Below are 25,644 nucleotides of genomic sequence, written 5' to 3'. Positions count from 1 at the left end.
AAGGGAAAAATCCCTTAAGGGCTGATGGCATGAGGATGAGGGCCACACTGAGGGTTTGGAAGTCAAACAGGGGCAGCGGATCAGCCAGAAGGAAAGAAAAGAGCTGTGGCCGGGGTAATGGAGGTCACGCTAGACTAAGATGGCCACAAACTTCATCAAATCCCTGCAAAAATCAAAATTTTTCTTCGGATCTTGAATTTTCTCAACAAATCATCACAAAAAACTTCCTTGAAGGTTGACGTCTTTTCCTTGGGCTTGAGCGTTGACCTTGGAGGAGAAAATGAGGATGGATCTTGCCTTCCTAGGCCTAGATCCACCTCTAGAAACCCTTGCGAAAATATTCCTTGGCTAGAAACCCTTGAAACCCTTCCAAATTTTTAGATCTATCTTGAAACTTACCTGCACAAATGAAAAATAAAATGCCCAAAAACCCCAATATATACAAAAAAAAAATTCAAAACCCCAAACCCCAGCGGCAAAACAAGGGTTTGAAAATATTTTTTTTTTACAAAAAATTATTATACAAATATACAAGTATACAATGCTTGAAAGATTTTTGGAGAATAATTTTTTTTAATGAAATTTTCACATGGCGAGATGTATTTTGAAAAATATATGTTAACCACAGCCTTAGCGAAGTAAGAAAATCACATAAAATATTCGAAGTTCAAACAAGGTCGGCCTGTGTCCACCGTCTGTGAACTTGGAGCCCAAGGGCCGGGGAACCTGCAAACCCTATATATTTTTTTAAGAAAAATCGTTAGAATATACAATGAATTAGATCACCTAAGATAAGCCCAAAACTTACTGATAAAATGTTCCTATCATCTACAAATGAAATAATGATTTAGATAATATTGAAGCACAATATAGATAAGCACATACCTAACACGTACCACAGATCAATGAGACACAGACACCATGAACTATACCCCAAAGTCTTTTATTATGAGATTCAAACGTTCCCAATAGAACAATGGCTTCACACCAATGCTTACAAAGTTACATCTGTCCCAAGATCATCCTAATCAAATACAAATTAAATGTCTTCTATTTATAGAGAAATTCTTCCAAGTGGAAAATAATGGCTAGTTGGTTTGATCCCCATCAAAATAATCTTGACCGTTGATAAATCTTTGATCAACTTTTAATCTCGGCCGTAAAAAATATTTATTTTTGAGGAATTTTCGAATTTCTCATTAAAACCATTTTTTATTAGTTCAAAAATAATTATTTTGAACTAATTTCCTCAAAAATTTGACTTTGACTTAACCACCAAGGTCCAAGGGTCCAAATTTTCTTGAAATTTCCAATATTCCCTTGGTGGGGGACCTCCAAAAATTAATTTTTTTTAGACCCACGAATTTTTCCACTTGGAGAAATTAATTTCACTAACATTTAAATTTTGAATATAAATTAATTAATTTTTTGTCTTAGGATTTAATTTTATTTTTGCCAGAAAATTAATTAATTGACTCATGAGGGGATTAATTATTTTTCCACCCTCAAATATTTTAGCCATGGTGTCTGTTGGGTCCCTATAATACTAGTGATTACCCCATTACTATTGTAGTTATACCCCTTATTTATATTGTTGTGCCCTTATTACCCCCATGTTCTTATTTCTGTGCCTCATAGAATCTCTCTATTGTTATTTTTGTGGCTTTATATTATTATTGTTAGGTCGGCTGGATTATATTCTGACTCCTTAGACTCCTATATATAGAAAGGAGGTTTTGTCATTTGTATCATCAAAGAATTGTTCATTTATGTAATGTAAAAGAGGTTGCCCAGAGGCTGAATTCTAAGGCGTTGATCTATCTTTTCTATCTTTTCTTGAGCTGGTTTCATAACGTTTGGTATCAGAGCTTTGGATTCTAGGGTTTCGCTGCTCCAAAAAGGTCATCGTGGCATTTTCGCTATAACTTTTTTTTTTCTTTGACGCTTCAGAAGTCGCAAAAAAAACCCATTTGAGAAGAAATCGCGCTGAACCTTGGGTCCGAATTTCAGAGATTTTCGCGCGATATTTGCGGAGATATGATCTGAAAAAGTTGGTCTTTTTGCAGACTCGTGAATTACATTCAAAATAGGTGACCTGGGGAAAATCGTCATAACTTTCTCTCTGGGGATCGGATTGAAATTTCGTAAGAAGGTATAGAAATAGGACGGACTGTAGTTTCTTGTATGTGTGGTTCAGATTCAAAGGTTGAAACAGTGACTCGTGGCATGTCGTACAAGTTCGCTCTACTGAACTAGTCTAAAAGCAAGTCACTGTGGGAGATTTCACATAACTCTTCCTTAGAGAATCCAATTTGGGTCAGACTTGTGGCATTGGAAAGAGGACGTAGAAGGCTACTACAAGTCGCAATTTCAGAATTGGATGATCTGAAATTACAGAGATACATCAAATTCAATATCAGGCTTCTATAAAGTGAAAAAAGGTGTGTAGTTTTTTTTTTAAATTTTTGTGTAAGCTTGGTTTAACGGAATTCAAAGGGCATAGTAAAGCATTATTATCGTTAACTGATGCCCCGAGGAAAGAAAATGCAAACACCTAGTAAGGAACCTGAAAGCTCTAGCATGACTCATGAAGAAGAGGAAGAAATGCTACATGATATATCAAAATTACAAGAACAAGTGCAACAAATGTCACGCTCACAAAAGCTAACAGAAGCTAAGATAAGTGGCGTGGAATCTAAGATAAATGGTGTGGAATCTAAGATAAATGGCATGGAAGCTAAGATGGATGATTTGAAGACAGATTTGAAGACAGACATGGCAGATTTGAAGACAGATTTGACAAATTTTCTACAAGAAATACTTACTAATGGTGAAAAGGTTGTAAAGGAAACTCATGATGTGAACAAAAGTAATGTTAATCATGATTCCATAGACGCTAATGTTGGATCGAAGACCCACCATATTCCAAAAATCGATATGAGGAAGTTTGATGGCAAGGATCCCGCCACATGGATATTACAGATGGAGCAGTTCTTCGATCTCAATAATGTGCAAAACACACAAAAGGTACGTATGGCAACTGTATATTTGGAACCAAATCAGTTTGTATGGTATCAATGGCTTTGCTCTCGTAAAAAATTTATCACTTGGGCAATTTTTACGGAAGAATTGATAGCACATTATGAAGATACAAAAAGCAACACTTTTTTTAGCCAATTGATAAGTCTCAAACAAAAGGGTTCAGTAATGGAGCACATTGAGGAGTTCCAAAAATTGAACATAAGGGTAAAAGATATTCCAGAGGAGCATAGGATTGATGTGTTCATAGGGTCTTTAAAGGATAATATCCAACATGATGTTCGCCTTTGGGAACCTGATTCATTAGAGAAGGCATTCAGGTTAGCAAGAAAAATGGAAAGCAAAATTATGGCAACCAGGAAGCATACCACTCACAACTATAAAGACGGAAGTGTTGTTGCCCCTAGTCTTCCACAACCTATAAGGTTGACACCACAACAATTGGAAGAAAAAAGAGCAAAAGGGCTTTGTTACAGTTGTGATAGCAAATACACTAAAGGTCATAAGTGTGCTGAGAAGAAATTATTCTACATAGATTGTGAAGAGGAAGAAGAAAAGGAGCAAGAAAGGTCAAAAGAAGAAGATATACTCCAGGAACAAAGCCTAGATGAAGAACAAATAAATCCGACCATATCTTGTAATGCATTGGCGGGAATTACCACTCCTCAAACCATCAAGATAGAAGGACAAATCAAGAAGAAAAAGGTAATAGTGTTGATTGATTCAGGAAGCACCCACAATTTTATTCATTGTAGGGTAGCAAAAGAATTGAATTGCTTCCTATATCCAGCACCAGAGTGTCAAGTGATGATTGCAAATGGAGGAACAATAAATTGCTCTGGAAAGTGCCATAATATCAAGCTATCCATGGGAGAATATGTATTGACTAGCCCAATGCTTTCCATTCCAATGGGAGGTGCTGATGTTGTACTAGGAGTCCAATGGCTACAATCCTTGGGTACAATAGCTTTTAATTTTCAAGAACTTTTCATCAAATTTTCTACGGAAGGAAAGGAAGTTGAATTAAGGGGTATTGCAGGGAAACCAGGAAAGATAATCAGCTCTAATGGTATGACAAAGCTTCTAAAAAAGGAGCAAAGAGGTGTAATTGCACAATTATGTTCGCTAGATGTTTCCACATCGGAATCATCTATTTCTCCAGATCTCCAAAAAGTCCTGGACAATCATTCCAAGGTATTTGAGACTCCCAAAGGTCTCCCACCTATGCGTGATCATGATCATGCTATTCATCTGATTCCAGGAAGTGTTCCTCCAAACATCAGGCCGTACAGATATCCCTATGTCCAAAAAAGTGAAATTGAACGTATGGTTGCAGAAATGCTAGAGGCTGGTATAATTCAACCGAGTCAAAGTTCTTTCTCTGCTCCAGTAGTATTGGTGCACAAGAAGGATGGATCATGGCGCATGTGTCCGGATTATAGGGAGCTCAACAAGCTCACTATTAAAGATAAGTTCCCCATTCCTGTCATTGATGAATTACTGGATGAATTGCATGGATCAATTTACTTCACCAAGTTGGATCTTCGTTCGGGATATCATCAAATCAGAATGAAGATTGAAGACATTCCGAAAACGGCATTTAGAACTCATGAGGGTCATTATGAATTTTTGGTCATGCCTTTTGGCCTTACCAATGCACCTTCAACATTTCAAGGTTTGATGAATTCAATTTTCAAACCATTCCTTAGAAAATTTGTGTTAGTATTTTTTGATGATATACTAATCTACAGCAAGTCTTGGAAGGATCATGTTGAACATGTTGACAGGGTGCTACAACTATTGGAGGAGAAACAATTATATGCAAAAAGATCCAAATGTTTCTTTGGAGTCCAGGAGGTGGAATATTTGGGTCATATTGTATCTCATGAAGGAGTTAAGGTAGACCCTAGCAAAATTAAAGCCATTAAGGAATGGAAAATCCCCACATCCATAAAGCATCTGCGAGGATTTCTTGGGTTGACAGGGTATTATCGCAAGTTTGTTAAGAATTATGGGAGAATAGCAGCACCTCTAACAACATTATTGAAGAAAGATGCATTTTCATGGACTCCGGAAGCAACAAAGGCCTTTGAACATCTTAAAGAGGCAATGTGCCAAGCACCGGTCTTAGCTACACCGGACTTCACAAAAACCTTTATTGTGGAATGTGATGCTTCAGGAAATGGAATTGGTGCTGTTCTAATGCAAGATGAAAGACCCATTGCTTTTGAAAGTCGTCCAATCAAGGGAAAGTTTTTAAGCAAAGCTATTTATGAGAAGGAAATGTTGGCAATACTCCATGCACTTAAGAAATGGCGACCCTACCTAATGGGAAGACACTTCAAGGTAAAAACGGATCATGATAGCCTTAAATACTTTTTAGAACAAAGATTATCCTCTGAAGAGCAACAAAAGTGGGTCACAAAGATGTTGGGTTATGACTTTGAAATCATCTACAAAAAAGGGAAGCAAAATGTGGTGGCAGATGCACTCTCAAGAAAGGATGAGGATGTGGAAGCATTGTTGTGCGCCATTTCTATTATCCAACCAGATTGGATAAACGAAGCAAGGGAGGAATGGAAGAATGATGAAGAAGTGTGGGCACTTATTCGAAAGCTACAACAAGATTCCAGTACGTCTGATACATTTAGCTGGCAAAATGATTCGTTATGGTACAAAGATCGCTTATACCTCTGTAAGAATTCCCAGCTAAAACAAAAGATTCTTATGGAATTGCACACTTCTCCCTTAGGAGGGCACTCAGGATTTTTAAAAACTTACCACAGGGTTAAGAAGGAATTTTTTTGGGATGGCCTTAAATCAGATATTCAAAAGTTTGTGGCGGAATGTTTGGTTTGCCAACAAAATAAAGTTGAAACAATTAAGACACCGGGTCTATTACAACCTTTATCCATTCCAAGCCAACGTTGGGAGGAGGTTTCAATGGATTTTATCACAGGTTTACCCAAGTCTGAGGGAAAGAGTGTCATCATGGTGGTAGTTGACAGACTTACCAAGTATGCACACTTTTGTGCATTATCACATCCATTTAAAGCCAGTACAGTTTCTACTGCATTTATGGAAACAATTCAAAAGCTACATGGAAACCCAAAGATTATTGTAAGTGACAGAGATCCCATTTTCACTGGAAATTTTTGGACAGAATTATTTTCTTGTCTTGGTACTCAGTTAGCTCATAGCTCATCTTATCATCCTCAATCTGATGGGCAAACTGAGATAGTAAACAAATGTTTGGAAGGATATCTTCGTTGCTTTGTATCTGATAAACAGACACAATGGGTCAAATGGTTGCCTCTGGCTGAATGGTGGTATAACACTTCCTTCCATACAACAACAAAAATGACCCCATTTATGGCACTTTATGGGTATCAACCACCATCCATCACATCATATTTAAGAGAAAATTCTAAGGTTCAGGCAGTGGAACATCACATCGAACATCAACAACAAGTCCTCCAACTCTTAAAGGATAACCTCGTGTTGGCACAAAATAGAATGAAACAACAGGCAGATCAACATCGCAGTGAAAGAAGTTTTGATGTAGGTGATTGGGTATTCCTACGGCTACAACCATATAAGCAAATGTCCCTAAAGCAAGCTAAGAAGGATAATAAATTATCACCAAAGTATTATGGTCCGTACAAGGTGTTGCAAAAGATTGGTACTATGGCATACAAATTGGAGCTTCCTGCAGCTTCTCGATTGCACCCAGTTTTCCATGTTTCATGTTTAAAGAAGGTTATAGGCGACAAGCTCCCAGTTCAAACAATATTGCCAGAACTTGATGAGGAAGGAAAAATTATATTGGAACCGGAAGCAGTCACAGAAACAAGAACTCGACAGCTACGAAATCGATCAATTTCAGAGTATCTTATCAAGTGGAAGAACTTATCCGCTGAAGATTCCACATGGGAGGATGAGAATTTTATGCAGAAGTATCCAGAACTACTCAAGCGTTGAGGACAACACTTTTTTGAAGGAGAGGGGCATGTTGGGTCCCTATAATACTAGTGATTACCCCATTACTATTGTAGTTATACCCCTTATTTATATTGTTGTGCCCTTATTACCCCCATGTTGTTATTACTGTGCCCCATAGAATCCCTCTATTGTTATTTTTGTGGCTTTATATTATTATTATTAGGTCGGCTGGATTATATTGTGACTCCTTAGACTCCTATATATAGAAAGGAGGTTTTGTCATTTGTATCATCAAAGAATTGTTCATTTATGTAATGTAAAGGAGGTTGCCCCCTCGAAGAGGCTGAATTCTAAGGCGTTGATCTATCTTTTCTATCTTTTCTTGAGCTGGTTTCATAACAGTGTCTAAGTATGAGGGACCATGAAAAAAAATATTTTTACATCAGATATTACGGTAATTCAACCCTCAAAGGGGGAATACTCGTTCATTGTAGACCCTCATAATTTTTTACCTGATTTTGTGACTCAATATGATCTAGTAGACCAAGTGATCTATCATAAAATAATTTAGCCAAATAGCTTAAATTATTTCCAAATCACTTTTACAATAGACTCGACTAAAACACTAGAACTCACCTAAGACCTTGTTGATAAATTCCACCGTAGCTTTGGGGCGAGGCTAGAGGGAAAAAATCTGTCGATCATTCATGTTTAGAAACACAGATAATCAGCGAGACGAAAAACCTCATAGGATGAAATTCATCGCCAAAATCATAGGATTACCTAGGTTGTTATATAATTATCAGTCGTATTAGCATCATTTACATTACAAATTTGCAGAATGGGTTCACAATGACATAAGAACTGCTGGCTGATGATTTTGAACTTTGAAAAGAATTCCTTCAAGTCTTTGGATCCTGCTTCCTTGGAATGTTGAAAAGATGGGTGCAACACAACCCATTCAGAATCTGTAAATCCATACATTTGCAATCCAATGCACACGTCAAGGCTCAACCATGAATTGATTTAAGGTGTTCACAATATAGCAAAGATCAGGTCTCTTATAGTTCAACGAGCCAATCAGTTGACGATACATAGTAGGATTAGAGTCAGTGTTTCGCAACTTCTTCAATTTTGTCACCATGGGAGTGTCCAAGGACTTGCAGTTCATCATGCCAAATTTTCTGAAGGATCTTAACAAAGACTTCATCAAGCTTCTCATAATGCATTAGACCTAGATCCTTCATTTCAAATTCAAAAATTAGCTCCCTCTTAAACTGGACAAAGAGATCCTTAGCCCCAGTCAGAAATAGATCATCAAAATCATGGGCTCATCTTCAGTAATAGATCAACATCGCTCTTTGTAGAACCAAATAGGCATCAATTCAAGACTACCATGCATGAGGTGCCTGACTTCATAGTCTTCTCACTCTTACTGAGGTAATCCTTCGCTTTGTACTTCTAGCCATCTTTAGCTGACTTCTTTTTGGCATAGATCAAGGCATACTTTGATCTAGTTGATCTGTCTACTCCCTCTGCATTTAGAACTCATCTGATATTTCTCAACATGAGTCTTCTTGCCACATGCTTTTACTTTGTTCTTCCATTCTTCATCTACTACCACAACTTTGGCAGTGGTAGAAAATCAGAAAGGAAGAAACATTTTCTTACTTTAATAATTACTTGTGTTATTGTTGTATTCTTATATCTTCTTCTTATTCTTCTTTTATCTTATTTTCATTAAGAAATCATCAAGTCAAAACATGAAGATCAGGGATGCCAGATGTAGGCACTTAGTCGGGGCTAAAACGCCTTTCTAGGGGAAAACCCAGTCAAACTTTTATACTAATCAAATTGAGATAGACCAAGACCTTAAACCTAAACAAAAGACCTTCCTTCTCCACCAAGTCAACCTTCTAGTATGATTCAACAAGCTTCAGTAGTCTCTTCTTGTCCAACAACTTCATCCTAGCAGCAACCTAGAATTTCGGTCCCCCAGCAACTCCAAAATTTTAGCCCAGCTATAGTTCTGCAACTTCGACCCTTCTAGCAACCCAACAACTTCGCACGTGTGAGATAAAGAGAGAGAATTTTGACTTCTTATGCTGGATAACGACCTTCGTCTTCTTCGCTAGAGTTTTTTTCTTCCTCCTTGAATTTCGCACCTTTTTTGTCCCCAACAACTGCCTAAATGACCTAATTTACATCAAAATAAATTTCTTCTTTGATAGATGAAGCTCAAGAAGGGTCTTCTACATATTGACCAAGACAAGGACACTTGACATAAACTCTAGAAGCCTAAAATGGAGGCTTTAACCTAAAAACAATTGACCCAAGCATGAAACCCATGCTTTAATAAGTCAATAAAATTTATTTTTCTTTCTTTTGACAAATACATTAAATTGTGACTCAAATACAATTATGAAGACCGACACTAGTGTAATATCCTTACCAAAACAAACCCCCAATTGACAGCATTTGACAATATCAAAGATGACTTAACTAGAATTGAATCCCTAAATCCTACCAGAATTTAACAACTGCAATTTAAACGTGAATTTATCAATTTAATTCATTCATACATACCTAGTTTCCGTGTTTGAAGTCTATTCTGATTTGATGTAGCTCCAAATTTGCTCTTGTTACCAACAATGACCAATACCTCCCTGCCAAACTGGGCACAACCTCGGTACCCAGCTCCAAAATACTTCATAATTTGAGGACTCTGGGCCCTGTGCCCAAAAGCATCAAGAACAACCAAGGCTTAGTGATCCTCACTCTATCTATGACTCTCTGCTATAATTTCCTTCTCAATCCCTTCGGAAACAACTCTCCCAATTTCTTACCCCCCTCCACTTGGTCTCTGTGCACTCAGATAAATAACTCTTCTTATGCAGTTGCCGCCCTCTTCCACCGACTTCATCCGATTACATGTACTAACCAAGTGCTTTACGTGATGCCTCAAGGTGAGATACGTATGTGTTAACATAAGGTTGTTGATTGTTTATGTTAGATTTAATTTTAACTTTAACTTTTTAAATTATAATATTTATCCATATAGATATGTCAAATGTTTGTTACATTAAATTGAAAATTTTAACTTTTAAGAATTTTAAATTATAATACTTAAATAAAATGAATATTTGTATATATCTATATTAACAGAATTGAAAGTGTTAATTTCATTTAATAACCTTATAATTACAAAATATTTAATATGTATATTTTGAGAGTGTCGAATTTTTGGTAATACTCCCCTCCTTAAATAATTTAGGTACTTGAACATCTCTCATAATTATTTAATAAGTATATTAGTGCAAGGCATGTGATGTATGCGTATGTAGCTATCATATGCATACATCCTATACATGTTAATACCCTTTTGCCTATAAATTGAAATGGGTTATTACAACTAGTTACATTTTTCAACAGGCAGCCTCATTATGTTCCTACAATCTTACTAGGAAGCCATGGAAGAACAAATACGACCAATCAAGATATATAAGGACAAGAGACTAATAGTAAAATAGTAACAACGATAGTAATAATCAAGAAAAAGAGATATAAAATACTTATCTTTTGAGAACATGTCAGCTCACTCTTGATCTTTAGCCTTCATGCATTGAACTTGCAAATTAACTTCGTCCACATCATCATTATGATGTCATTCCTTCCTTGCAGGAGCTAGGGTTTCTTCTTTCAGTGGAAACGTCCAATCCTTAGAGTTCAATCCTAGGGCTTTTCTTGTCAAAATTCCTTTTGCTTACTAGGGTCTTCAAATCTTTATTTTCAATTTCATATTCAAATGTCCACACCCTAGACTCGTCATGCACTTTCCTTTATTCGAGTAACTCAGCTTGGTCTGCTACAATACCAGGTCTGCAAGAGGTGTTGATCTTGAAGAGGGATTCAACCTCTTTTCCATTCATCAAAAGAGATTTCCTTCTTTCAGGACTGATCATCCATCAATCATAAAATATCATTCTTCAAATATCCTATGAGCAATCTTGCTTATTTTGAAAACACAAGGGATGCACATTATTGATACTTCTCTCACAGCTCGAATCGAAGTGATGTCATTTCTTCATATATCAAAACAATATATACAGACAATATTTCCTTAATATTGAAGAGACTTCATCAAGTTCTATACTTTAGTCTTCAATCTTGAATGGCAACAGATGATTGTCAAGGGTCTGTAATATTTGTAGCTTCAACATTCAGATTTTGCAATATCTTCAACATTCAGCTTTGATCAACAATTTGATGGCTTCACATTTAAGACATGTCTGACTTATAACTTCGTTCGTCTCTTAATTATTCTGAATTCATCACTGTAATGTCTTTCCCATGGAGACCTTCAGGTTATGAAATGACTTGTAATGATTGTTTGTTCTGAAGGCCAGAACAAAGCTCAAAGAGAAATTAAACATGAGGTACTTGTCAATGCCTTCCATAATCTGTTCGCTAACATAACTATTAACAACTAGCCTTCTCCAATATATTCTGGACTTTTGTAGCTGGCCTTTTTATAGATTTCGTCCTAATACAACTTCTGTAGCAGGCTTATATTGAGACCTTGAACTTCTCATAAATGCAATAATGGCTTAGACCTTTCATAAATTGTAGGGCAATGATTCCAGAATGTTATCATAGTCCTCTAATTCATTGATGGGTTTTTATCCTTTAAGATACCAGAGATCAATAGATCTAATAGCAATTTTTGGCACAAGCCTATAATACAAACTTCTCCATGATACCTATACTTGGTCCTTTGATAAGTTATTATAAAATGTTGCCAATAGAAACATGATGTCGAAAAAGAATTATAGATATGTACCTTGACTTCAAGTAGACTTCTTGTAGCTTGCTGGTCTCTTGAACATCTTCATCAATTTTGTCTTGCATGGAAGTCATTTTTCATCACTTCAGAGTGTTTGTCCTTCTCAAACTTGTCATGAGAATAATCCCTTTCCTTGAGCACAGTAGATGGTATTACTGATAAAAGACATGATTTGTACTTCTTTTGATCACAGAGTTTTAGTGAACTTTGGTCTTCCGCGGGGGGTTGGAACAGAGGCTTAATAGGCCTCTAGCTTTCCTTTCTTCACACAGAATTTGCTCATTGGATACTCCTTTAAAGCACAAATTATCCATAGGAATATGACATACATTTTGATGACAGATCAAGCCATAAATCAAGCTTGCTTTTTATTCTAAGTCACAGTCTGAGATTCTTGGATCTCCTGATGTTATTTCGGCCTTGTCATAGACCTTCAGTGAATCATCACAACTTCTGTATACTTGATCCAGTTTTCTTGTCATAATTTAAAGGCTCATATTTCACTCTGATATTGTCAAAAAGAAAATGTCCTTAGGAATTTCAACAAGGGGTCTTCTTCCAAGACAAGAGTATCATCTCAGACCTCCAATTCGACAATCCTTATGATACTTGTCATTATAAGATACAACCACATATTTCTCATCATAGGATTCAGGCATAGTTCCAAGTATAAAACATAGATAGCTTATGATCATGTAGATGATCAGACTCTTCGCAAAACTATAAGAAATTATTTTCTTCTTTTATGCACAGGATCCTTCACTGAGGATTTTCGGACTTTGGTAATTTTTCGGCCTTAGACAGATCCTGCTCTTCTTTCAAACTGAGATATTTAAATAGACTTTAGGCCTTCTTTGATCATTTTTTCTGAGGCTTTCAGTCAGATAGCTCTGTCTTTCAAGTAACGACAGAGCTCATTTTGAAGTGAATTAGGGCTTCTAGGGAAAACAGAAATGACTCCAACTTCAGGGCTGCCTCAATTGTAGAATGATCAGTCTTCTCAAATGTAGGATGGGGTCTCTCTTCCAGAGTGATCTCAATGCTCTTTTCTTCACCATAGCTCTGATACCATGTTGATTTTCTAGATGCAAGATAGATTAGAACAATTTTCTTCCAGATAACTACTTCCAATGATACACGTTAACTTCTTAGAGCATTCAAATCATCAAGCAGTTACACTTAAGAAAATTTCAACCATTTAAATTCAGTAGAGCAGCAGAGATCACAATGAAACAATGATACAAGAGACACCAAAATTTTCTTGGGACAAAACCCCACAAAGGGGAAAACCCGGTAATCTTTCCTTATGAGAAATTGTCCAATTCAACCAATTTGTACATCTTATTCTTCCAGTCAAAATGTCAAACCATTGACCACATTCAATGCCCTGTCAAATCAAGTCAAAGGAGAGAGAGAGAGAGAGAGAGAGTCAACTTTTAGCTCACTGGTCAAGACTGGTCAACTTTGGTCAAATTACAGAGTTTGACCTATGGTCAAGCTTCAGTCAACGACCCATAAACAGCTCCACAACTTGGTCAATGCAGAGTTAAAGACCCTGAGAATATTGTCCTCCAAGACAGTCAAAGATTTGGTCAAACCACCGCAGAATAGTCCAAGTCAATGCTAGTCAAAGCAGAGAGCAAACCAAACTTTTCTGGTCAACAGATGTCTTCTTCTTCCCTCGCACGTGTGAGCAGATTGCTTGAGAACAGATCCGAATTGGTGATTGATGTGATATCCAAATGAGGAGAACCTTTTTGTCAATATATAGGCATCCAATTGGAGGGGCTTTGACCAAGGGTCAACAGTCAAACCCCTCCATGAGGTGGGGTCAACTGGACAAAATAGGGCCAGACTTGGATAGCTGGAAACAAATTATTTCTCCTTTGTTTCTGATGATGAAAATACCAACCGCAGCTATAATTTCTAAACACTCTTCTCAAGCCTGAGAATGAGAAAGCACATATGTTAGTTTTCATTTAGTATTGCTTTATATTGATAAATATACAGTGGAATTACAAATCCAAAAAGACACCAAACCAATTTAAAAAAATGTTTCAATGCTGAAAACAAGGCTTTGACACCAGTTGTCCAAATTGATGGAAATCTCTGATACCAAGTATACTGAAATTTCCACAATATGAAATCAAAGTTTAACAGAAGCTCTATGACTACTAAGAATGTCATATTTCATCAGAGACATTAATTCCAAACAATTACCTCAAATGGCAAGCATTTGGACCAAGGTAACTGTTTCAAGCGAAGTCTAATGTGGGACCATCTCAAGGGATCAAACTCAGTTCATAAAACTGTTGGAATGAACTGTTAACATTGGTCTCAGGTTGGATTCTGTAGTCCTATGCATACAATATTGCTGTAGTGGGCGACATCACTCTGGTACAGTGATACAGGGCTTATTGACTAACATAGGCTTTACTATGTACATTGTAGAGTATTGTCTCTCAGATATAGTATTTCCAATTTGTAGTTAACTTACCACATATTTCTCATGGCAGCTTGAAACCGATAATTTTATGTTACGTATATTTGAGCTAGCTTTAAATTTTTTTTTATTACCATACCCTGCTGCGTTGTAGCAGTGAAGTTTTGTCGAGAAACCAAGTGCTGGATAGATTAAGGCTTGATTTCTCTTTTTTGATAATTACTTGTGAATGTTAGTTGTCTTATTAATTTATGTTCTCTTCATCAAGCAATTATACAAAACTTCAAAGCATAAAGATCACAAAGAGACAAAAGACCCCAGAAATTAGGCTCCAAACCAGGGCAAAACCCCCCAGGGGAAAACCCAAAAATACTTTTTCTATAGAATCAGATCAAAATGAGACATGCAAGACCAAGACCAAGACCAAGACTGCCACAAAGATCCAAGTCAACCCTCCTCCAAGTCTCCTCCAATCAAGTCAAAGTCAACAAAAGTCAATGCTGGTCAAACCACAGAAAATTTTGGTCCTGCAATAGAGGCCGAATTTTGGCCCTGTAACAGCCTCAGAAAAACTGCAGAAACTTCACACATCTGAGCAGAACTAGGGCAGAAAACTTGTCTTCTCTCTCTCCTTTGACTTTGGCTGATTTTTCTTCTTGTTCTTGCACAGAAATTGATGTGATGAAATGAGAAATGAATGAGGTCGAGTTGACTTGTATTTATAGCTGTCTAGGAGGGTCGAAATGCTACCACACAGGCCGACTTGTCCAACGAGGGCCGACTTTGTCTTGTGTTGACTATTTGACTTAAAATATTTTTTTTTTTCTTTTCTTACAAAAATGTCCAAATGAGACTGGACTCAAATACATTTCTTTTGACTCTTAATAAATCCTTTTTGACTCAATTGACTCTATAAGCATGAAGAACATGCTTTTGACCAAAAAATAAAATAAAATAATGAATATAATAAATATATCAATGATAAAAATTATATTTTATTACATTATGAAAACTGGTACTAGTTACATTTTTCAACAAGTTTCACGTTTCATAATTCTTTTTTCTTTGAATGTGTTTTCAGTTCATATTGCTAATGGGAGCAGCATTAGTTTTGAAGAGCTTAGACGATTGCATTATGACGAATTCCGGAAACTCCAAGAACTGCGCCGAAAGATTTCTATAGACAATGAAGCTGATAAATTGAATTGAAAAGAAAGGCCTTAATCTGGCAGAGAAGATCAGTGCTGTAATATTTGTTTATTAGGTGTCATGTATGCAATAGATATCAATAATGTTGTACCACATCTGCTGATGAAACTCTCCCCGTTAAACGATCTTAAAAATAATTTCTGATCGTCTCTGTGGCTTAGTAGTTATTCAGCCTCTATGTTTAGTGACGTAGTTTTCTGTTATAAAATTTGGTTTCTAAACAACTTGAGCTGCTCTAAACATCAGCAAGGGTCAATGGAGGATGGCTTTTATCATTTGGAGATTTTCTGAGGTTAAAATCAGAAAGAAAGTGAGTAAAGTCTGTAAGAATTCTCAGTGGTTTCATGGATATGGTAGATTCGGTGTAGAATACTGCATACATTTTTGAAAATTCTATAATTACCATCAAATTGCAGTCAGTTGTTCTAGTAAGCTTAAAATACAATCTGTAGTATCTATAAAATGTTCAACTAAGCCTCAATTTTGATATTTTGATCCTTCTAGTTGGCAGTCATTATTGCCACGCAATCAATAAAAGTTCCTTGACGAAGAGCCGAAAGAGTCAGGAATGTCCTGCATGAAACTTCGGAAACTATCAATCTATTTATTAATTGTAGCTATTTCCCACTCCTCAGTAGAAGGTGGGACCCTTACTCAAATAAGCTGTTTCTGGTTTTATTAATTTGTCATACTTCTGGAATTTCCAATATAAAGCTGTTTGCCAAATTGTTTCTAACCATGCAATAGACAGTGATGAACTTTATACTTGTATTTCCTCTTTAGCTTTTACATTCTAGGCTCATACATTATGAGAAACCCTTGACTTCTATGCACTTGACTTTGGTTTTGTCTAATACTACATTAAGCGGTTGATGAGCAGACTCACTCGTTTCTTCCTGTAAAATCATCTCTTTATTTTTCTTCTACTACATGAGAAGACATATTTCCTTTAGTTAGTCTCACTTAATGTTAAATGTAAAATCCTTATATGAAGTACAACTACCCTAAAAGCAAACAGTCAAACAAGTAATGTTAGGTTTACTGTGGCTCTGTATATTTACCAATTATATCACATCCATTCTAAAGACGAGTCTGAATACTGTCAGACTCTGTTTAAACCTTATTTGTGATCTTCATTTGCTGCATATACTCGTCAAACATGACCAAATTCTAATCTAGGGTTTAATGCTTGTTAGGTTTTGAACTTGGAGTATTAACATAGTAGTGTTCTATCTCAACCACTAGATCACACCATGATGACTTGCTCTGATTTAGTCAAATGCTGTTCTAACTCATTATCCATGATATTCATGGACTTATGATCTATAATCTTCATAGGATAATCTAAGTTATTTTTTGAACACTAATATGATAAATATTTTTACGACCAAATGGTAAACGGAGTGAAAAATAAATCAAGATAAAGGTCAGAACGAAATATTAAAATATCCTCAGATTTAGTCATTTAATAGTGTTGATTTTATTTTTATTTTAAAATAAAATTATTATACTTTATGATTCAATAGGAAATAGAAAAACAAATCAAAATAAATGTAAGAAAAACTATACAAATATGTAAAGAATTAATTAAAAAAAAACTACACAATAATTCTTTTTTTCATAGAATATTAGTGCTCTAGAATATTTAGTTAATTCTCAATAGCTTTAGTTAATTGTCCAAATTTTATGGACAATGTTATTCTTGCAACTTTGCTAAAGAATTTGGAAACAAAAATGGAGAAGTTAGAGATTGCCTATCAACTCTTTCTTTAATATTTAGGACTAATAATTTGTAAGAGATAAAGTAGAAATGTATTTGATAGTGCTTATTTTGATGAGTGAATAACATGTTTAATGTTAGTGTCATGGTCTTTTGTAAAGAATAATTATAGAATAATTAGTGTGAGAAACAATATGACTCACCAATGAAATATTGAAAAATAAAAAAATTTACTTGGGATAAAATAAATAATATATTGAATAGATGTACGAGAAAAATACGTGATCAGATTACAAATGAGTACCTGGGCCTTGTATAAATATCCATGTCAGAGTTTTATTTCATTACGAGTCATGTCTTTTCATTATGATGTGTCACTTCACTAATTATTAATTACTATTATTATATATTTATATTTACTACGGTGCCTTCCTCTTTACAATTGCTTTGTCCTCAAAGCATATATGAAAGGGTCTGATGTCTTTTTGCTCGGCGCATCTTCGTATAATTCTATGTTTTTGGAGCTATCATAGTTGATGATACAATATGATATGAATCTATAAGTGCTGAGCAAAGTTGTTGAATCGTAAAAGGGTTTGACCATTTGAGTTCAATCCTTGATAGAACGTTACACTTATAGGATTTCCAAGATGAATTGTTACTGTGCAACTTAATGATATTGATATCAACTTTTTTTGTTAGATAAGTTGATTGTTTCCATTTTGACTGATGCTAATACATTGTGTTGTATCCTTGAGATAGTTTTTGGCTTGAAAACTATGCTAAGGCACGGGCAAAAGTTTTTAAAAGGAAGGTTCTAAGTCGATTTAGCTTTTGTATGATGGACTGTAGGTCAATACCTTTTATATCTTTAATCAAGAGGCTACCTTCCAACAAAGGCAGACAACTAAATATGATTGATTTTGGTTATAGAAGAATAGAGAAAACACTGTGATAGATTTTATAGCATCCAATGACCATTTCAACATTTGTCACTGGAGAAAACACACATGAATATTCCAACGGTTCAATAACAAAGCATAATTTTGATTATATGAATTATTCGACAATAATTTAACTAGTTAACAAGAGGTATGATATAAACAAATAGATTCTACTATAAATCTCTATGTAAAACATAACATTGCCAGATTTGAGGAAAATTGATCCTCAATTTAGCCTCTTAGGATATCTCATATAACTTCAAATATTTGCATAGATGAACAAAGATGCATAACTTATAAGAGATACTAAAACATAGGAGTAAAAGCTGTCAACCACTGAAAGGAGAATCTTTTGATTAAAAACTTTAATAATATTGTCCACAAATGCAAAAAATACAATCTCTTCCACAAAATCTGAACCCCTTTCTTCAATGTTTCTTGAGTTTTTATATAAAATGATTACAATGAATATTTGTTGCAAATGCAAATTTTTAGGAATAACTAATAACAAACAAAAATCAGTTCACAAATCTCAAATAGTTTGTCCACATGTCCAATTTTTGAGTTGAATTTTGTTGTTAGAATCATAAAGATTTATTGGGGAAAATTTAGTTGACCACTCCCAATTTGATTTGACTAGATAGTTGTATGATGTCATCTTCTTGTAAATGATATCCAAATCTGTGTATTTATGATAGGTTGGAGTAGTTGATAAAAACATTTTTACTTGACAATGGATGTAAAAGTTATTCATCAATTTATCTACTACATTTGGCCTCTTCAATATTCCCCGCATATATCAAAGCTTGTTTGAATTCGCTTTGGTACTTAACACATATTCTCTATATCCATCTAGAGACATTAACCTATTATTCTGACCCCAACAAGAGGGCATGCCCATTTATCTTAGAACATTGAATCTTGTATTAAATGTTTCTAACTCGTTTTTCACTAATCTGCACTTACTCTGAGTTTAGTGGAAAAAGTTTATTTTAGTTGAAACATTATTCACTTCCATGATGCCATGACTTCTATCTTCAACACCCACGGTTCTTAACTTATCCTGATTCATAGAGGTATGGAATTTTACTATGCTGCAATCTAAGCCTTGTCTCCTAATTCTGCCCGAGTCTTTTCAATTAGTCGTTATGTGTTGTAGAGTAAATCTGGTTCATCTCTAATGATGTTGATTGATTACCACATTTTTGAAATACTTGTAACTATTTTTTCCTAAAGGATTTTCTTTGCCTCAATCAAAGCTTATGTTCTCACAAATTAATCCTTTAATTGATCAAGTTCCCTCTAGAATCATTCTTTAAGATCTTAATATTTATGGATGGTTGCATTTATATCACTTACATATTCTTTGAGATTATTAATCTTTGTATTCTTCACCATAAGTGTTTTCTTAAGATTTTCAATCTCAATATCCTTTATACTTAAGTCTGCGATTGTTTCAGCCAACTTCTTAAAAGGATCAACTGGTGTTGATGGTGCTGAAGAAGATAATGGGCATACATGCTCACTCCTTTTCTTTGTCAAGAGTTTAATTTGTTGCACATAGTTCTCAAGCTATTTGTTCTGCTAAATTATCAAAGATAATAATTATTCCTTCTCTTTTTGACCAACTTCCAATTCAAGTGTTTGGAAATGTTTTGTATCTGGCATTTTTAATTTTCTTCTAGACACTTGAATGTCTGTATCTCAAGACTTTATTAGGGATTGTATTGAAGAATAATTTTTTGGGTCTGCCCCCAATCTAATAATGCATTGCTCCAAATCATCTATTTTCATCTGTGTGGCCCTGGTAGAAATCGTTTATCATCTCAATTGATTTGTAAATTTTGTTAGCACATTTTTAATTTTGAGGCATTTACAGTTCAATGTTTCTTAAAATTTTGAAAATAAGCTTTCTAGTTTGATTGTGCATGTCCATTTGATCCAGTAAATGTATCTTCTTCAAATCTATGGTGAACTTGGATGCCCTGTAATCTTTTGTAGTTTTAATTATCTGAGCTTTAGGTTCCAATACACACATATTTAGTTGTCCTTTTCCATAATCTAGAGCAAACAATAACCCATTCTCAGATGATACAAAACCTTGTTTCCACAACTCTAAATAAGCATCGTGTTTCATTTTGAGATTCTTATTTTCAATTTCCATGAATTGTGAAATAAAGGTCGTCCTATTTCCTTGTTGCTTAAGATGACATGCCTGAAGATGAAGTCTCTTAGGCTATAAATGCTATTGGCAAGAGTTCCCAGTTGAATGCAGGGTTGCTTGATTTAGCTTATTCTATACTATGAGATGATACTATGACATCTTCTTCTTCAATTCTTGGTTTCTTTGTAGTTGTTGCTCTTCATTCTCTGTCTTTGAAATTGATAATGTTTGTTGTGTCTTTGAAAAATCTTATTTTTATATCTTTCTTTTTTGGCTTAGTGTCCAAAACAATAGGTTGTGAAGTCTGTCCAACCTCATGACTAATTTGAGAAATCTGAATTGAATCTTGTTCTCAATCATATCTATTCGAAAGTTTTTCTATGTTTGGTTTAGTTAGATGCTTGTAAGATGCATATCCCTATTTAACTCTTCTTTTCGATATAATTTTGTGGGGATCGTATGGCCACGCCTCTTTTTGATGGAAATACATTTGTTTTAACATTTCCTCAACTTCTTGCAGTGTTGCTCTAGTGTTAATCAAGAAAGGTCCCACTTCTTTCGTCAATTGAACATGGTTGGAATTTTCTTTTATATAAAATGAATCTAATCAGAGTTGAGGCTTTGTTTGGTGAATTCAAGTGAAAATATCCTCATGGGTAGAGACATTAGAAGCATGTAAGGAGGCAATTTGTGACCATATATCATGATTTCTGTAAAATCTTTAAATGAATACAAATCTCCCACGTTAGTATCTAGGTAGAGATGCAATATATTCTTAATTTCTAGAAATTTTTTAGGAGGGGACTCATCAAACAATAATTGATATGCAACTCCTAAAAATTGATTGACAAAATCAACAAAACCCAAAACTTTGGTATGCTTTCTGACAATTGGAATCCAATGAATAACATAGATGACATTTCCATTATGACCTTGATTTTGTAGATGTAGGTTTGAAAACTTGTCAACCTCAAAGTAAAGGAAAATATATACAAGGACATATTGATACCTAACATAATTAGTCATACCATAGTAGGCTAGCTGGACATCAATGACATCTGTTAAATATTGACTGAAATGAAATTTGACAAATGACTTTTTGGTGGGTGAAAGGGAAGCTAAAAACCCTAATATGGTATCATCTATTGACTGGTCATCATCATATCCAAGCAACCAATAAACAATGGTTATGATATGTCTAGACATTTTAGAGAATATATTTGAAGGGTATGGAGGGGCATTATTTGGTAATTGGGCATTGAAGGGTAGAAAACACTCGAGAAAAATTGCCTTTTCCTCATAAGTCAACTCATTTTAAATCTAGCTCAGGAAATCTTCATTCAAGGGTTGTGTTTGATTAGACATTATGATATTCAACATTTTTTAAATGGATGAGGGGTGAATAGTGAACATGACAAATCCATTCTTGGATATAATGGCTTGCTTTCTTGGTAAATAATGCTCAAAAAACTAAGAAATGAATTTAGGGTAAGGGTAGGTTTGGGGAATAATGAACTAGGCTAAATAGGACTCCCAAACCAAGGAGATGTCTTGTTGGTTTTGGAAACATTGAAAGGCCCACTCCCCAAGCTTGTACAAGTCAAATTGACAATGAGTTTCATAGGTATATGAACACAGCAAGATTGCGGAATTTTGAACTGGAATTTTTATTATATGGATGCAGATATTACATAAGAAAAATCTCCTTACAGAGATTGACTGTCTACGCATTCACCGGACTTTCTACCGTTCTCAAGGAACAAGTATTACCGGAAGCTCCTGGCAATAGACAAGCTCTGCCTCAGAGATTATAGACAAACTCTCAGACTTTCCTAATGGTTCAGCCACTTAGGTTCTCACCAGTGCCGAACACACTGATGCGCAGGCTTCCAAACCAGACTCTAAGACTTACAAAACTCTTCGTGATGCAAGCAGATCAGACACAATTGTCCGCAGATGCAGAGCATGAAAAGTTTATGACTCTAAACTCTCTCGACCCGAATGAGTCTTACTTCGCAGCTAACTCTTATTTATAAGCTGGAAGGGAACAATCATTCATGAGTGCGCTATGTACAGACTGATGACTGAAAGACACAAGTACTTAGACAGATCTGAGTAGATCGCCGAAAGCAAGATTCGGGCATAGGACACTATCGTCCTATGTTATCTCGTCCCTACTCTTTATCAGAGAGCCCGAGGCATGTTGGGACCGAATCTTAGTACCAAACAAACTATTTACACAGAGGAAATTCATCAGTGAACCCTCGAAAGACTTAACATGTCATAAAAGATGAGATTTGCAAAATCCATGGTTTGTACAAAGTGGAGATTCCAGAGCGAGGGAATCCACGAAAGCTCGTCCGGCACCATAGTCGGCCAGAAAGACGACACTCAATCCATAGTATAGTATTCTATCTGCAGATGTGTATAATGCTGATATCTGAATCTTTCAATCAGAGAATTATTGAAGTATTGTACTCTTATTTCTTTCCCTGATTCCCACATCTGTGAAATATTTTGGTTGGGCGGTTCCAAAAAGATGATAGGTTGGAAAGGATTTGATGTGATATCAACCTGATGGTGGAAATCTTCATAATTAGTACTATGAGATATCATCCTTACCTTGTACTGGTTTGTAACAAACCATCTGATGTGACCACAGCGTCTGATTGCTTGTAGAAAAGATAGATCACTGATGTCGGCAACATTTTCAATATCTTTGTATACAATTCCATTCATATGGGCAAATGGTTCACTGAAACCAGGGATTTTAAGCATTTGGAGTGTATATGGTTTGATGATTAAAGCTGAAAGACCATATATCTGCCACCACTCAATGAACCATTCTGGTGTAGGATCTTCTTATTCCAAAGCTTCTGCTGTCATGCCTTCAAATAAAAATGAGGACTGTATAGAATAAAATAAATTAGCTGAGCAATTTTGAAGATTCATAGCTGTATAGAAACATTCTTTTTGTCTGTCAGGGTCATAATTTTCTCTGTGAAGAGGATTATCAAATCTTCCCAGTGTGATGTGGCAGCTTGTCATCCGTTCATCATCGTCATCATCTCTCTCAAGAGTATAGTGTATGTTGTCAATGTATTCCAAATAGTCCAGAGCATCTACTGCTTCTTGGTTCATTTCGTCTTGCATTGTTTCTGTCCATAGGTAAGGAATATCTTCTCTATGTCTAATTTCTTTGATTGGGTACCAATCTACATCATGGATAAGTACTGGAGTTTCAAGCATATAACTTACCCAACCATTTGGTGTTTCTATTTCAACAGTGCTTTCCCTTCTCCTGATATAATTGCAATGCAAACTCAAAATTGAATGTTCTGACAAAAATTCTCTACTCAGCATATCTGCGAAATTGTTCTTATCACCTTTAACAAATTCAACATCAAAATTGTACTGACTTAACTGCATGATCCACCTGACCATAGCAGCATCCTCAAAATCACATTTATGAATTGCAAATTTCAATGCCTGGCAGTCTGTCTTAACAGTGAATTTGGTGTAGATAACAAAATCTCTGAATTTTTCTATTCCTAAGCAAACTGCGTTGAGTTCTTTCTTCAAACTTGATCAATTCAATTGATTTTTTGCCCATAATCCAGATGCATATTGGCAGATTTCAATCTCTCTTTTGCTGCTGGGATTTTTCTGACATAAAACTGCTCCCCATCCTTCATAACTGGCATCTGTCATAATAATTTTCTCCCATTCTTCTCTGATAGGGGAGAGTGGTTGAATATTTCTGACCTTTTCTTTTATTGCCCTGACTGCTTGTGTGCAATCATTATTCCATGGAATTGGATTCTTTTGAAGCCTTTTATTCAATAATTTCCTTTCTTGTGCACAATGCTTCAGAAACTTTGAAATGTAATTCAGGCTTCCCAAAAACCTTTGCAGTTGAGTTTTGTCTTTGATTTCGTCAGGGAAATGATCAACAAAATTTAAACTTCTTTGGATTACAGTATAGGATCCGTACTGTATATTATAACCCAAAAAGTCTATCATTGGTCGGAATAGTTTCATCTTAGATTCTGATAATACTATGCCCATTTCTTTAACCCTGCAGAGAAAGATTTTCAAATGTTTGATATGGTCAGCAATATTATCAGAATGAATTAGTAAATCATCAATATATTTCTTCAAGAAACTTTCCATTCCTTCGAAAGTTTTATCCATTATTCTCTGGAAAGCCGAAGGAGCATTAATCAGGCCGAATGGCATGATATTCCATTCATAATGCCCTTCTGGTACAGAGAATGCTGTCTTCCATTTATCATCTTCCTTAATTCCTACTTGCCAGAAATCAGATTTGAGATCAAACTTGGAAAATATCTTGGACTTTGATATCTGAGCAAGTATGGAAGATGGCTTTGGCAAAGGATATGCATCGTAATCCAGAATTTTATTCAGAGGTTTATAATTCACAACTAACCTTGGTTTACCTCTGGAAACTTCAACATGCTTATTTACATAGAATGCAAAACATGCTATGGGGCTTAAACTTTTCCTTATAAGCCCTTTCTCCAAAAGATATTTAATTTCTTCTCTGCAGAGTTTCATTTGTTCTTCATTCATTGCTACTGCTTTAGATCTTCTTAATTTTCCACTGAAATCTTTCTTGAGAGGAAGTTCTACCTCTTGTTTCTTAATATGCCAAAAAGCATTTGGATCATCTGAACAACATTCTTTAAGCATCACCTGATGCAATGAGTGCTAAGTGAACTATTCAAAAATCATGAGAAATTAGTCAGTTACGACTACCTCTCATGGAAATGGTCATACGTTTGAATGACTTACTTAACGCAGTTGAATCCCAAAAATGATATCTAATAGAATGCACTGCGTAAATCCCCCATACTTAAATTCAAAAAGAGTCAAGGGATCTCTACTTGAATGGTTCATGAGGCACAATACTTGCTAAGGTTTTGCAAATGGGGTAGCAAGCTAAGTGGGCTTGATTGTGGGGAAAAACTCCACAGTTAAGCGCGCTTGAGCCAGAGGAGTTCTGGGATGGGTGACCTCCTGGGAAGTCCTGGTTACCGGGTGCAAGCCCCGGAAGTGATGATTGATGCTATGTGATTCGTTCTCCACATTTCACTAGTTTCAATCCCACTTCTTCACCCCTGTGAGCATCACCTGATGCAATGAGTGCTAAGTGAACTATTCAAAAATCATGAGAAATTAGTCAGTTACGACTACCTCTCATGGAAATGGTCATACGTTTGAATGACTTACTTAACGCAGTTGAATCCCAAAAATGATATCTAACATTCTTTAAACTGGGAAGTGAGATTTGCTATCTTAGAAGCATACTTTCCATTA

At 35.5% G+C, this 25,644-nt stretch overlaps 1 protein-coding gene across 1 annotated transcript in view; it reads left to right on the top strand.

Moving 5' to 3' along the window:
- LOC149235927 (protein phosphatase inhibitor 2-like) overlaps positions 1–15,895 on the top strand; it is a 190,913-nt gene extending 175,018 nt beyond the window's left edge. The window contains exon 4 of the mRNA XM_089461480.1: positions 15,349–15,895. Coding sequence (XP_089317606.1) covers positions 15,349–15,476 — 128 coding nt within the window. The 3' untranslated portion in view covers positions 15,477–15,895. The remainder of the gene's footprint in view (positions 1–15,348) is intronic.
- The last annotated feature ends 9,749 nt before the right edge of the window (positions 15,896–25,644 follow it).

Source organism: Pinus tabuliformis, chromosome 8 (genome assembly GCF_031772625.1).
Source record: "Pinus tabuliformis cultivar Carrire ecotype Pingquan chromosome 8, CPIR1, whole genome shotgun sequence".
Taxonomy (NCBI): domain Eukaryota; kingdom Viridiplantae; phylum Streptophyta; class Pinopsida; order Pinales; family Pinaceae; genus Pinus; species Pinus tabuliformis.
The sequence above is the reverse complement of the archived record's forward strand: the minus strand, read 5'-3'. Positions and strand labels throughout refer to the sequence as shown.